The following is a 14,621-nucleotide window of genomic DNA, read 5'->3' as shown; positions in this document are numbered from 1 at the left end:
TTACGAGCATTGAATGTTTTACTCAGCATAGGTGAATATGATACCCCCCAACGATTGTCAATACCAATATTTGCATTACTGATAGTATTAATAAACGATTGTCCGCCATTTTCGGTACTTCATCGTTGATATATTGGATATTCCTCAACGTGTGTGACTGTACCGTTAGTGAAATCTTTAGGAAGACGCTTTGTACATTTTCTATCTACCATGCAAGGTAATAAACGATTCAGATTTTTGAACAGACCATGAACTATGTTTATAGTAACAATATCAATTAGTAATTGATCAGTAGACAGTTCTATAATCTCTGCACAAATTAAACTGTCGATGTCTTCAGCACGTATTTTGTCGACGAACCAAATTAAAATATGAGCATGAGGTAATCCACGCTTTTGCTACTTAACCGAATATATCCAACAACGTATGGAGCGAAATACATGTAATTTTGTAGTAAAGCTGATTAATGACTTTATTTTTGTTTAAACACACGTGCTATAATGTCATGACGATGTATTAAATTTTGTCCTGGTAATACCAACGATGTAATTTCCTGCCTTTTTGGATTACATGTTAAAGTAATGAAAAGACACGGTCGTCTATATTTACGCACAAAAGTCATAGCATCCTGCACTTATCCTTGTACGTGCAGGGACTACTTATGTATGATGATGTAAGATAACAGAGTTACCAATTTCAGCAGTGTCAGCGTTGTTTGCAATAGCATCTCGCAAGTGAATGTATATTATTCCACGCGCAGCTTATGTTGATCGTATCGCTAATATCGTAGTCGTTCACTCTATATCTTCACATACATGTCAACCATAAATTGTTGGCAAAGCTCACGACATCGTAAAATGATATTATCTCGTCCACATGTAATTATCAAACAATACGAATAAAAGTCCTTTGAGCTAACGTTCTTATTCTTTATAGCTCCTGTAATAATAATTAATTGAATAATTATTCTTTAATAATATATTAATTATGTTCTTAATAATGAATGAATTACCTGTCACGGGATGCGCAATATCCGTCTTGTCCCTTCTAGAAAACTAGTGGATATTGGAGAGCATCATATAAACGGTGGGTATCGCTGATGAACTGAAGATCATTATTTCTTCTTTGAGTCACAATTCGTCGCGTAACTGTACGGTTGCCAACCATGGTTCCAGCAACGTCATCAATAACAGGTGCGTTGAATCTACATATATGCTCGCCAGCTTGTGTTCTATCACAATAGCGTGATTGTCACTACCTAGCTTGTGCATGTGTGATTTGAATCACTTTGATAATTCATTGTGCTCATTAAACACAGCGTGCAGCTCGTTTACGATACGCCTGGCAAAAGGCGAATTGAGATTATAGTAGTCGCAACGTGCATCTACGTGTTTGGCGAGTGTACGTTTTTAGGTGGTTAAAGAGAACTTGAAAGCGCTCAAATTACGCCAAAACATGATCAGCTGATTAATCTTTGTTTACACGTGTTAACACGTGGTCGGTTAAGCCGGGGTGGGTGTAAGTACCCACCAAAAACTTAACCAACGTATCATTTTCGAATAGAGCCTGTATGGCAGTGTAGCGCTTTACTGGGCAGGCAACACCGCCACCTGTCACATTACAGACTATATTTACCTGGACCCGGACGGGCAGACACGTATGATGCCAGACGCTGCAGACAGACGTACACGAATTACTATGGTTTAAAGGAAATTGATATTTTTTCTTATATTTTATATTAATAGTGTAAGTTTTTCGTTTATATTTTGTATGCACCACAATTTGCATTGTTTATTAATGGTTGTTATGTTAAGGTTTAGGTTAGGTATTGTTATTGATATTATGTTTTACAAACAAAAAAGGAATTTTTTTAGGAGATCTTAAAGAGCTCAAGCTATGCAAATTGTTAGAAAGCAAGAATCAACTGATATTGCTGTAGCGAGGATTTTTCTTGCCGATCAACTTCCGCTCAGATCCTGTGAAAAACTCTTTCACGTACGTCACAAACTAAATTCCTACCACTGGATTCCTCCCTTTCAGAAGGTCCACCACCGGTGTCTGGCTCAAAAATGCCAAACATTCCAGAACAGAACAGAAATAAAAAAGGGGAAAATGGGGGCACTAATTACGGATGAACACAATCACTTGTATAACCATTACAGCGCGCCCACGCTATTTATTCACCTCCACCAACTCTCAAAATTCTGTAGATTCTCTCTCTCTACATATATATGGGCACACTGATATCGGGGCCAACGTCTTAGTTCGAATACCTCCTGGTCGTTCTCTCCGCCGAACTCGTCTTTGGGCCTGGCTGTTGGCAGCCGGTCTTGGTGTACCACCTAGTGTACAGTACACCTACCTTCTCACTATTCTCGCAACCACCTGTTGCTACCTAAAGCTCGTCCTGATCGTCGCGGTGATCTGGCTGTATGGTTGGCTGTCGACAGGGCACTCTGCAGCTACCCTCCTTCGTCTTTTCCACAGCTCTTCTCCAAGGTCCGCTTTTTTGTTTCTGGTTTCTCTCCTTTAATTCCTAATTTTACTCCACTAATAATTCTCCTCTATAATCCCTGCTAACATTCTTCTCACCTCTCGCCCGTCACTGTTCCTATGTATCCCGATACGGTCTGTCCTCGATGCTACTCTACCCAATACTGCCTATACAAAGCGGTCTGCTGGCGTAGGTGCGCGCGTTCCTTCCTTGACATCCTGAAAATCTCTAACACTCCTAAAAACCGGTAAATTGTTTGAGATTTTAAAAACTCATCTGGCCCTTGGTTTGCCCCCATCGCGCCGTGAGCTTATTCCTCTCCCTCCTCCGTCTTATACACACACTCACTGAGCCATACCTCTCACACATTCAACATCTCTCCTTGTTTTCGGTCCTTCTCCTCCCCTTGGCTCGTAGTCTACGGGACCGAGAACACATACAATATAATGTGTTATAAAGCATTAGAGATCGAAATATATGTACGTCATTATAGGACTTGGTAGCCACTGATGACTCGCTCCAAGCACAGGTACACACTACGTGATAGATTTTGCTACCACGTCACAAGCCCCCCTCCTAGGCAAGAAATGCCCCAGAATGTCTAAAGTCGTCTATTATTGGCGACTACCTTACGTTATTAATGAAACAGCACTGACCTCGGGTCTCTCCCCTAATAGTCGTTGTCCCTTATCTCGTGGGTCCTTTTGGTTTTTTGAAATTAATAATTATTAATCTGGCTCAGGGTTTACTTTTGTTGTTACCCTTTTTTCCTCGCATCTTCCTTGTTTGAGTTTCTGAAAAATAAAGATCCCTCTCTCTCTTCTTCGGCCCCTACCCGTTCTGACTTCGATAATCTTTTTTTTTCCTTTTGCTTTTCTCTTTCTCTCTTGATCTTCTCTTTTTCTCTTCTTAACTCCCTCCTTCCACGACTCTTGCCCACGGCTTCCTTGCATCCTATCCTACTGTCTGCCTTATTTGGCTCCATCTTTACTGATCTGGTGGCTTCCAACTCTAGGGTGGTAAGGACAACTTCTGGAAGGTGCCGTCCAACACCTGTTACCTGGTGATGGATGGCAAGTCGTCGATGCGTTCCACCAGCCGGAGGGCCGCTTCCAATCGACCACTACGGGAGTGAAGGCTATGCCTTCTTGAGCGGGATCGGTGGCTCCGATACCTCATATGTGGGCTCCCTTTTGATCCCGATAAACGACATTTCTCTGATTTATGCTGTCTACGAGACTTCTTCGTTTTTGTCTCTTCCTTTTTCTCCTGTCTTCGTTCGCCTTTTTCTTCCTTCTTTGACGAAGCTCTCGCTCCTCTTCCTTTCTCCTCCTGATGTTCTCCAGCCACTTTTCTTCAATCCTCTCCTTAATTCCTTCTGGTATCTATCCACGTTCTTCCACTTTTCGTGCTTCTTCCTCTCCTCCTCTTCTTTCTCTCTCTCTCTCTCTCTCTCTTCCTATTGTTCTCTTGAGCTTCCATCTCTTTTTTCTTCTTTCGGTCTCAGTCCACCATTATTTTATCCCACAGTTCAGTCTATTCTATTCCTTGATTCTCCCCTTCCCCTTTCCCTTCTTCTCCCCTTTTCGTTTCCTTTATTCTCCCCCTCCTCTTTCCGTTCTTCGTGGCTTTATCCGTCTTCTCTCTTGTCGTTCCCTTCCTTTCTTTTCCCCGTCCTCCTTCCGTTCTCCGCGGCTTTATCCGTCTCCTCTCTTGTATTTCCCTTTATTTCTTTTCTCTTTCTCGCTCCTCTTCTTTTCTCTTCCTTTGTTGTTCCACCCATCTCTTCTCTCGCTCTTCCTTTTTTCTCTTTTGTTCTTCCTCTCACTTTCTCTCTTGCTATTTCTTTTCTTTCTTCTTTTTTCTAAGTTCTTCCTCTCTTTGTTTCCTCGATATTTCTACTTGCCGTCTATCTTGTTTCTTTCGCTCTTCTTTTTGGATATGGGCCTTCCTCTTTTCTCACTCCTCCTCGATCCTCTTGTAATACATCACCATCTTCCTTTTCTTGGCCCGTAAATCCTCCAGCTGACCTCGGAGGTCTGGGGTACCAGTGGTCGATCCATAACCACTCGCTGGATTCTCAGTCTTCCTTGCTCCCCTTGCCGTCTCCTTGGTCTGATGTTCTTGACAGCGGTCTTGGAATCGGCAAGGGTACTCTGTATGGTGAAAGGGGGTCATGGCTTCCCTTCCTTGGTTAGATCTAGGCGGGTCACTAAGTTGATGACCTCGCCAGGGTGTACCGACAATTCCGCTACTCCCCTCTTCCGTTCTCCCCGTCGGCGCTTCTTCTCAGAGCCACACCGGGGTCAATCCTCTATCCCTACCTCCCGGCGCCCACAGTCCCGACAATGCGTCACGGATGGTCTGAGACACTTTATGAAAATTTGGCACAGCTGCCAACAGTTGAAGCATCAGAAGGGGGGAGGATCTAAGGATGGGTCGATCGGAATAGGTAGTAGGCTGCCAAATATGGTACTTACTGCCTTGATGGTCTTGTAGGCGACCAACCCCTCTCTCGATTTGGAGGGTGGAAGATTTGGACCACCTTGATTGTAGGTCCCTTTTTCCCCGGGGGTTCTTCCAGAATGGCTTTTAATCCTCGAGATGCTTCTGGTCTCGGGGGAACAGAGGAGAACATGTCCCAACTCTCCACCCTTTCAGTGAGAAATCGTCCATGAGGTTCGATGGAAACATACGTCCAAGTGGTTCCCTTCTCCTCGGTACCGGTCTTGGCAGAGTGGTTGGGGCTCTTGGGAAAACTCTGCGGGAACAACGTCCTGGTTCTTCTGGAGGTCTCTGGGGGCTACCAGTAATTGCCATTAGTCCCGGTGGAGACAACCAACCACATGAGGGCTTCGATACCGTGGTAGTGGAGGTGGTCTGGGTTTTCCACAATCCCATCTGGCTCACCAGGCTCTCAAATTGCCTCTCCATGACGGGGGGCCGAGGGGGTCCCACGGAAAATCCCAAGGGCCACAATTTAAAACGGAGGAGAGAATCGGAGTCGGTATCGTCCTCTTCGTCCGAATTATGAAGGGGCTTGTTCCAAACTTTCTTTAGGAGGGATACCCCTCCAACCTTCCACAACAATCAGTCCAACTCCTCTTTCAGCCCTTCGTCGAATAACTCCACCAGTCCATAGGCCTCCTCGTCCAATATATTTGTTCCTTTTTCTTGCTGCCTTCTCCCTCCTTTTCCTGGCCCGTCTTTTTCTTCCTTTACCTTCTCTAATCTACCTCTCTTCTTTCTTCCCGCTAATTTGATTTCAACTCCCTCTCCCTCTGGATCGGATTCCAGATACTATCTCTCTCTCTCTCTCTCTCTCTCTCTCTTTCTCTCTCCGGCCCTTCTCGTGTACTGCAGCGCAGTAAAGATACTTGGTGTCATCATGGATAGCACACTCACGTGGGCGCCGCAGCTGATTGAAACAACGCGGAGGAGCTATGCTACCCTTTCCCGACTTCGAAAGTGTGGTGACTCGATACCTCGAGGCACGCGCTTAATGCTTATTAAGTCACTTATCTTCCCGTATTATGAGTACTGTGGGAGCCTGTTTTTCGGTATGTCTGCAGAACTGCAAATGAAGGCCCAGAGAAGTAAAAATGCAGCAGTCAGATATGCCACGGGCATTAAAAAGTTTGAGCACATAAGTCCGATGTACATCGAACTTGCCATTCTTAAGTACAGTCTTCGTTTGGATTACGTTGGTATCTGCTTACTGTGCTCCGTACTACAACATGAGGAGCCACAGTATCTGTTTGATAAGTTTCACTATCGGAAAAGCACCATTGGGGGCTCTAGGAGACGTTGTGCACTGGACCTGGAGATACCCTGGGCTAGGACGGAGTTCTTTAAATGCTCTTTCCGTATTAAAGCTGCCACGCTTTGGAATAGTCTTCTGGTGGATATTCGTTCTTTTTGTGGACGGCCTGGATTCAGGAAGCGACTCTTGGACCATCTCCTTCGGGTCCAGTGTAGTGAGCGGACAAGTTAACTGTGCTTGTGAAATTTCATGAAATTTGTACTTTATTATTTTTTTTTATTTTCTTTGTGTTCTTGTGTTTTTATTTTTATTCATTTTATCTTTCGTTATTCTAATTAATCTTATTTTTGTATGTATTTTATAATTTGACTGTACAGACTTTGTGTGAATATTGATTTACAATTAATATTGTTATGATTGTGTAAACTGCCGACTGTGCAGGACTATGTAGGACCGTTGGAGTCCTTAGTCCAAAATAAATTCAAATTCAAATTCAAATTCTCTCTCCGGCCCTATCTCTTGGGCATTCTCCAACCGGTTCGAAGACAAAAGCTGAGTACCTTCCATTTCGATGTTTCTAACTCTCAACTAGACTCTGTATACCTGAACAAACAAAATAAATAAAAACTTAGTCATCCTCTTCCTGTCCTACCTAATTTACTTTTGTCCTCTCTTCAGCACGTGTCGTTTAAGTTCCCATACGTGAGCTTTGTTGAGACGGCGACTTTTCCCATCCCCTTCTCCTAACACATCGACCGTCGGCGACTTAACCTCAATTATTTCATAGGGTCCTCCAAATTTAGGTGCATGTTTCGCCAAGAACTTTTTTGACGCATCGAATAAAGGGTGGGTCCTTCGCAGTACTAGGGTTCCTATCGGAAAACTTACGTCTTTCTTATTCCTATTAAATCGCTCCACCTGGGTTTCCCTCGCCGTATTTATATGCTTAGCTACTAGGTCAGCAACGTATCCAAACTTTTCATCCTGTCCACCTGAGCCTCAGGTCCTATCTTCTTCATAGTCTTGGTGGTCTGAACCTCTCTCCGGAAACTTTTCACCAGTCTGGGGTGCCAGCCGTAATTGAAATAGACCGGAAAACCTTCATTTTAGATTGGGTCACCATATTTATGGTGTGCCTAATTTCGTGAAGGTACTGATTACAATTTGCATGCCAATATATATATATATATTGGCACACTGATATCGGGGCCAACGTCTTAGTTCAAACACCTCCTGGTCGTTCTCTCCACCGAACTCGTCTTTGGGCCTGGCTGTTGGCAGCCGGTCTTGGTGTACCACCTAGCGTAAAGTACACCTACCTTCTCACTATTCTCGCAACCACCTGTTGCTACCTGAAGCTCGTCCTGATCGTCGCGGTGATCTGGCTGTACGGTTGGCTGTCGACAGGGCACTCTGCGGCTACCCTCCTTCGTCTTTTCCACAGCTCTTCTCCAAGGTCCGCTTTTTTGTTTCTGGTTTCTCTCCTTTAATTCCTAATTTTACTCCACTAATAATTCTCCTCTATAATCCCTGCTAACATTCTTCTCACCTCTCGCCCGTCACTGTTCCTATGTATCCCGATACGGTCTGTCCTCGATGCTACTCTACCCAATACTGCCTATACAAAGCGGTCTGCTGGCGTAGGTGCGCGCGTTCCTTCCTTGACATCCTAAAAATCTCTAACACTCCTAAAAACCGGTAAATTGTTAGAGATTTTAAAAACTCAGTCTCCGTCGCGGCCATCTGGCCCTTGGTTTGCCCCCATCGCGTCGTGAGCTTATTCCTCTCCCTCCTCCGTCTTATACACACACTCACTGAGCCATACCTCTCACACATTCAACATCTCTCCTTGTTTTCGGTCCTTCTCTCTCCCCTTGGCTCGTAGTCCATGGGACCGAGAACACATACAATATAATGTGTTATAAAGCATTATAGATTGAAATACATGTACATCATTATAGGACTCGGTAGCCACCAATGACTTGCTCCAAACACAGGTACACAGTGACGTGATAGATTTTGCTACCACGTCACATTGCTTATTAACGTAAAAGTAAGGAATCAGCCTGCCAGGCTGAATTTAGAGCTGGGGAAACATTAGATCGAGCTGATGAACGCTGCCAGCAAAATGCTGTATACATAGCCTCTCAACATGCTCCTGAGACACTCTAAGAAGCTTTTTTTTTGGTGCCAAGAAAATGCTGAGCGTACTGCTTTTTAGCGTATGTCTGAAACAGCAGATGAGGCAAATGCTTGCGGTCTTGTAGTCACTCAGCGTCAAGCTGTGCGCTGGCAAACGTTTACAAGAAACTCGTGGAGGATGTTTGATAACTGTGCGTGTCAGTATGATGCGACGTTAGACCATAGTGACGACATGTTCATTAAAATTTGCTAGATGGATAATGTTTGTGATCATTATGGGGCTTAAGAATGGAATGAGGAAAGGGCGGAAATGTGTTGCTCGCGGGGTAAAGTCACCATTCCCATTTTAGAAGAGCCTGTGAAGCCATTAAAAACATTGTTTACAGGTGCATTGGATAAGTCTAGATGGTTTCTTAACTGTTAAAAAAATATAATGCATGTTTTCTTCGGTGCGGACAAAATCCTAATCATTTCTGGATTTTCTTCAACGTTTACGGTGTAAGGTCAAATACACCACAAAATAGATTCACTGTTGCCTCCACCTAATGGACAGCCAAAATTTTTACAAATATATTTTGTGGGGGATGATGAGATGAAGACAGACCATCGTTGTGGAGTAATCCAAAGTGTTGAGCGGGCCATTGTAAATCAAAACTTGCCGATGGCGGTCAAGGTGGCGGCCGCGGTCGTAGTCGCTGACACCACCGCTTCCAGAGACATCGTCCTGCGCAAGGACGATGCCTTGCTCACTAGAATCGCTGATACCCATCAGTACTACGATGCTGTGCAGTATTTAGTAATATACTGAAAGGAAGAAAAGGGTTATTACTTCAATATTCCTCAAACCATCTGAATTAAAAAAAAGGTTTTGCATGAACTTTCACGCATTTTATATAATAGTCCATGAATTTAATTTGAATTTGCTACTGTGCAGCATACAAAAAATTGGTGGCCCTTCTTGTTAAGGGCAACATGTACGGTAAGATGCAGTGCTTTCTGTACTCTATTGAATGGCAGAAACGCGATCCTCCATATATCCATTTATTGCTATGGCTTAAAGAAAAATTACTTCCCAAACAAACAGATGCAGTTGTTTCTGCTAAGTTTTCCGACACAATTGAAGACAAAAAGTTATACGACACCGTCACTAGAAGCATGATCTACACAGTGCGGCCTGTTGCACAAAGAATGAGAAATGCAGTAAAAAATATCCTTAATCGCTCATTAAAGATACGCACACCAATAAATATGATTACCCATTATACAGGCTTAGAGCGCCCGTGGATGATAGACGTACGGTTTAAAGTCACGTCAGAGGTGCCGGACAAAACATAACTGTGGACAACAGCTGGGTTGTTCCTAATTCACCACTTTTGTTCAAGATGTCTGACGCCCACATGAATGTAGGGTTTTGCAGCTCTTATCGCATATTTCCGCCTATGCCAGGACGACGAGTTTGCTCAGACCTTACTCTACGCAGAAGTGCCACGGTATTGCACGTAGAAAGCATCGTGTAAGGAGTGGAAGGATTGAGTGCAGGGAACACCTGTCGATGGATAGCCTGAAGTGAAGTTCTCAGATGCTTTGAGCAGACTTAACACCGTACACATAATAATTTTAGAGTGTTTTTATGTACGGTTGTTGCTAATTAGATAACGAGGTCCTAACAGTTTTCAAGCTCTAAGAACTGTAGATGGATAAGAAAAGGCCACTTTCAGAAAAGCGATTGAGGTGATGGGATTGTTAGAAGATGACAGCCAATGGGAGGTAACGATTGAGGACGCCATATTATGCCCGTCACCGACTAAGCTGCGAGAACTCTTCTCGATTATGAAAAGCACCTGCAAACTCTCCAACCCTAGACAATTATGGGATAAGTATGAGGTTGCTTTATTAGAAGATATTTCTCGCTATACCAAGGGACTAATTCAGCTTACGATGAGTTAGTTTTTACCGAAGCGCTAAAACTCATCAAAGACAAAGTTATTGCGATGGTTGGCAAAATGCTAATGGATTTTAATGGATACTTTTGCTTTAGGGGCCCATGTTGCCCAAACAAAGCCCGTGTTATTACAGGTGCAATGGCAAATTTTTAATTTATTACTGGCCGCAAAGCCAGTGGAGGAGATGGCCTGTTTTTTTTTGTATGCACCTGGAGGTACCAGAAAAACTTACCTCCTAAGCTTACAGCTTGCACAGGAGAGCAAAGCCAGACAGGTTGTTCTGGCAGTCACCTTGCTGAGTGGTGGCAGAATCGCACATTCAGTATTTATACTCCCGCTGAACCTTGCAAGTGAAGAAACGCCCACTCGCAACATGAGCAAAAGCAATAGTCAAGATACTTTACTACAATGGTGCAAACGGATCGTGTGGAACGAATGCACTATGTCACACAAGCGAGTGGTAGAAGCACTGGATCGCAGCTTGCAAGATATCCAATGGGACGTTAATAATTCGAGTAGTTGTTTTGCTCGCAGGTGATTTTCGGCAGATGCTGACAGTTATATAGCGTGGTACTGCTTCATACGAGATTAACGCCTGCCTCAAGGCGTTACCGTTGTAAAGTAAGGTGGAGCGGTTACAGCTGAAGATCAACATAAGAGTTCAGATTTTTAATGACCAGGAGTCTGAAGTCTTCGCAAACTCCGGTGGACGTCAATGGCCTAACAACTGGTACAAATGGACTAGGAAATATTGTAAGCTCGGTAGATGTCCTCATTAATAAAATATTTTCGAACTTACAACAAAACCTGGCCAGAATTGGTTGTGCAAGATGACCATTTTGGCGCCCAAAAATTGATGGGAGATGAATAAATTGGTGGGATAAATCAACAACAACATAACAGACGCAGTTCTGGGTGGAATAAGTAGTTACATGTCATTAGATACAGTATTGACAATTGACGAATTACTACTAGAACGTGCCTAGACTGTGTCATGGTACCAGGTTATGCGTTAAAAAGCTGAGGTGCTACATTGTACAGGCCACCATCCTCTAATGAGGCCAAGGATGAGATGGTCTTGATACCCAGGATACCCATGATTCCGATAAATTTGTCTGATTCAAAAGATTACAGTTCCCTTTGAAGCTGGCATTTGCCATTACCATCAAGAGAAGCCAGGATTAAACTCTTAAAGTAGCCAGCATACACCTAGGTAGCCCCTGCTTCTCTCGCGGGCAATTATACGTGGGCTGCTCGTAGGTGTCAACAGCCAACACCCTTTACATCCACGCTCATGACAAAAAGTCAGAAAATATTGTCTGTAGATATGTTTTGCAGTATCATTTTTCTTATTATCTTATCTAATTTAATAAAGTAAAAAAGCTTTGTTAAAATTAAGTGTTAAAATAAACTGGTATAAAACCGTTTAAGATATTTTATTTCATACTTTATGCAATACTATTTGCATGACTGGAAAATAATCATATTGTTAGACTAATCTTAAACAAAATCCCTTTTAAAAAGCAGGTAAATCGTGGGTACTAGCTAGTTTATTATAAATTTAAAATAGCAATTTTTTTTGACACTTTTAAAGTTATACTTTTATAAGTGCGTTCTGCCCTATAGTGTAAATCAACGATTTTAGATTGGTGACCTTGCGAAAAAGTGTAACAGAAGTAGATTTTGCTCGATTCTCCCCCTTTACCCTGCCCCTCTTGACGTACTTCCGGTCCTGGTGTTACATCTCTAGTTGATACAAATTATATTGTAACTAAAAACTATCCGTCCGTGAAAATTCAGATAAGACGTATTTTTAATATGAAACAAGCTCATATGAAAAGAGGAGCTCGTACGTCGTTTACGTGTGCGTGTGTGTGTATAATTAAAATTGATTGTAAAATCCTCAGAAGAATTAATTTCGAAATTTTTAAACTTACTGTCACAATTGAACTTGTATTTGGCTATCTAATATTACTGATACGAGCTTTTATCACTGACCCAAAAACTCAATCGCACTTGTCAGAAAATGCAATTGGTACTGTTGTATTGTTATTTCTTTATATGTAAAATCATAACACGTAACAACATCGTGCAACTGTCAACGCAGTCTGCAAGAACATCGCTCATTGGTTGACCTAATTCAACCAAAGGCCTCTTTTACTCGCTCTGATGCTATAAAAATGCACCGTCAAGAAGAAAAATCGCTCTCTTTACGTCTGTCACCTGTCCTCTAAAGTTTAAGTCAACTCTTGACTCTCGTGACTCGTGAGTACCTTATACACGTAAAGCATAACGTGTTGGATGAGGCAACTCGAGTGCGTATCGAGAACATCAATAGTATTGGACTACGCTAAAGAGCGAGGTACAGCAAAGGAGACCCGCCGAAAGTGATTCCAGTGATAGCAGAGAAAGCAGAAATTGTAACATCCTACTGGCCACGAACTCATTCGTGTAGTTTAAGGAAACACTGACGGTTACAGCATGAAGCATTAGAGAACTCTGAAGCAGCAGTAACAACTATCAGTGATAGATGTAAGTTATTAATCAGTAATAAAATTAACTCTGAATCTTGTTAAAGTGGTTAAAGTGATCCGATGAAATTGTATTCAAAAGAACAAATTATTATTAAATTGCTTTAGTAAAGAAATACATGAATTATCCATATTATTTGAATAAAGATTATTATTTAATAAAAAAAAATACAAATTAAGCTCACAAGCTGAATTCTAAGAACCCCACGAATGGCACTTAAAAAAAACAGTAAGACCATACTCCGGAAAAGTCCGGTCATAATATCAGTACACCATCCAACATCCAACATTTAAAAAAAAAAAACAAAAAAACAGTTTCCAAAAAAATTTGAACGTCCTCTTACACACTGAGCAAACCCCTTATCCACTTTTCTATCAGCGGGCCTGTCAGTGGGTATCTGATTACTTCATTTTATCTTACAGTTCGTAACTTATTTAATGTAAATTATTATTTGTTGTGGGTTTATTCATTTGGTTTAATTTTACATTAAATAAATAAGTTATTTAATAAAATATATTTCTTACGTACATGGTTTTTTCAAATATTTGGAACACTTATTTATTTATTATTAATGGGTTACTTTTGAAATAAGTAAATTATTGATCATACGATTTTATCACATTTTCTCAGAATTTTCATAAATGAAAAAAAAATATTTTTGTACTGTATAAATACAACAATGAATTTTTATTACATTTTCTTTTTTCACACTTTTTCCTTTGTAATTAAGAACAAAATTCAGAGAGGTGAGAGGAGCTCAAACATATGCTGCAACACTGGGAATTATTTTTCACATATCGATGTGCTTACATACACTTACGCACACTTCACCCCTTCTTTGAGTTTAAAAAAAAAAAACAATTAAAAAATAAAAGATCTATTTGAAAAAGAACAGGTTCATCTAATAGTGATCTTTCATGCAAACAAAAAAGGGAGCTTTGCATAGATCTTATAAATCCAATTTAAAGTGATTTTTCTATAAAGTTACAAGTTGAACTGTACTTATTTTCTTAGAAAATTGTTTAGAAACTATCAGAAAATTCGATGAAAAAGCACATTCTTGTACTGGCCAGCTGACATATTGTTTATATATTGTATTGTATTGTATCATAAGGTATGGTTTATAATTGTTCTCTTATTAGATGTTAAAATATCTATTAAAACCTTACTTAAATAATGTAGGTATACTCATTCCAACAATAATTGCACCACCTTTGTACATAATATCGTTTCATACGAGGTATACTTATATTTATAATTATTTTATTTGCCATTTTATTTTATAGAAGTATGACTTCTTACTTGGGAACCCAAGCACCCACTATCTACTGGTTTATAACTCTATAGCTGTAATACATGAAAGTTATTTAATTCACAAAAAAATGAACGTATTTAATTGTTAAACAATATAAATATAAATAATTTATCTAGATGATTTTTGTTTATAAGCAATATTAACTTCATATGACATTGCAAGTGAAACAAAGTCACTTAATAAAATATTTATTCATTAACTATAAATGATTGTGATATAAATATTAGTTAGCTTTTAATCAATACTTAATAACTATTATTAATGTACTTTCATTTTAAAGAAATATTTATTAAATATTGAGAAATACGATTGACTTTAAATGAAGTATTAATAGTTGATAAATCCCTTTATCAGTTTATTAGTGGAATACAGTGATTTTATATTGTGTTCAGTTGCTTATAATTAATTATTTAACTTACCTTTTATAATAAT

At 40.7% G+C, this 14,621-nt stretch overlaps 1 protein-coding gene across 1 annotated transcript; it reads left to right on the top strand.

Moving 5' to 3' along the window:
- The first annotated feature begins 5,882 nt into the window (after nt 1-5,882).
- LOC149375532 (uncharacterized) lies at nt 5,883-6,488 on the top strand. Its single transcript, XM_089598721.1, has one exon. The coding sequence runs from the start codon at nt 5,883-5,885 to the stop codon at nt 6,486-6,488; it is 606 nt and encodes a 201-aa protein (XP_089454847.1).
- The last annotated feature ends 8,133 nt before the right edge of the window (nt 6,489-14,621 follow it).

This window comes from Copidosoma floridanum, unplaced genomic scaffold (assembly GCF_036245765.1).
Source record: "Copidosoma floridanum isolate Cflo_tuat_1 unplaced genomic scaffold, Cflo_Japanese_pri ptg000006l, whole genome shotgun sequence".
Lineage (NCBI taxonomy): Eukaryota > Metazoa > Arthropoda > Insecta > Hymenoptera > Encyrtidae > Copidosoma > Copidosoma floridanum.
This window is presented reverse-complemented; position numbering and strand designations above follow the sequence as displayed.

Excerpts from the sequence above, each read along its gene's own strand:
- LOC149375532 (XM_089598721.1), top strand. The coding sequence starts at position 5,883 with ATGGATAGCACACTCACGTGGGCGCCGCAGCTGATTGAAACAACGCGG.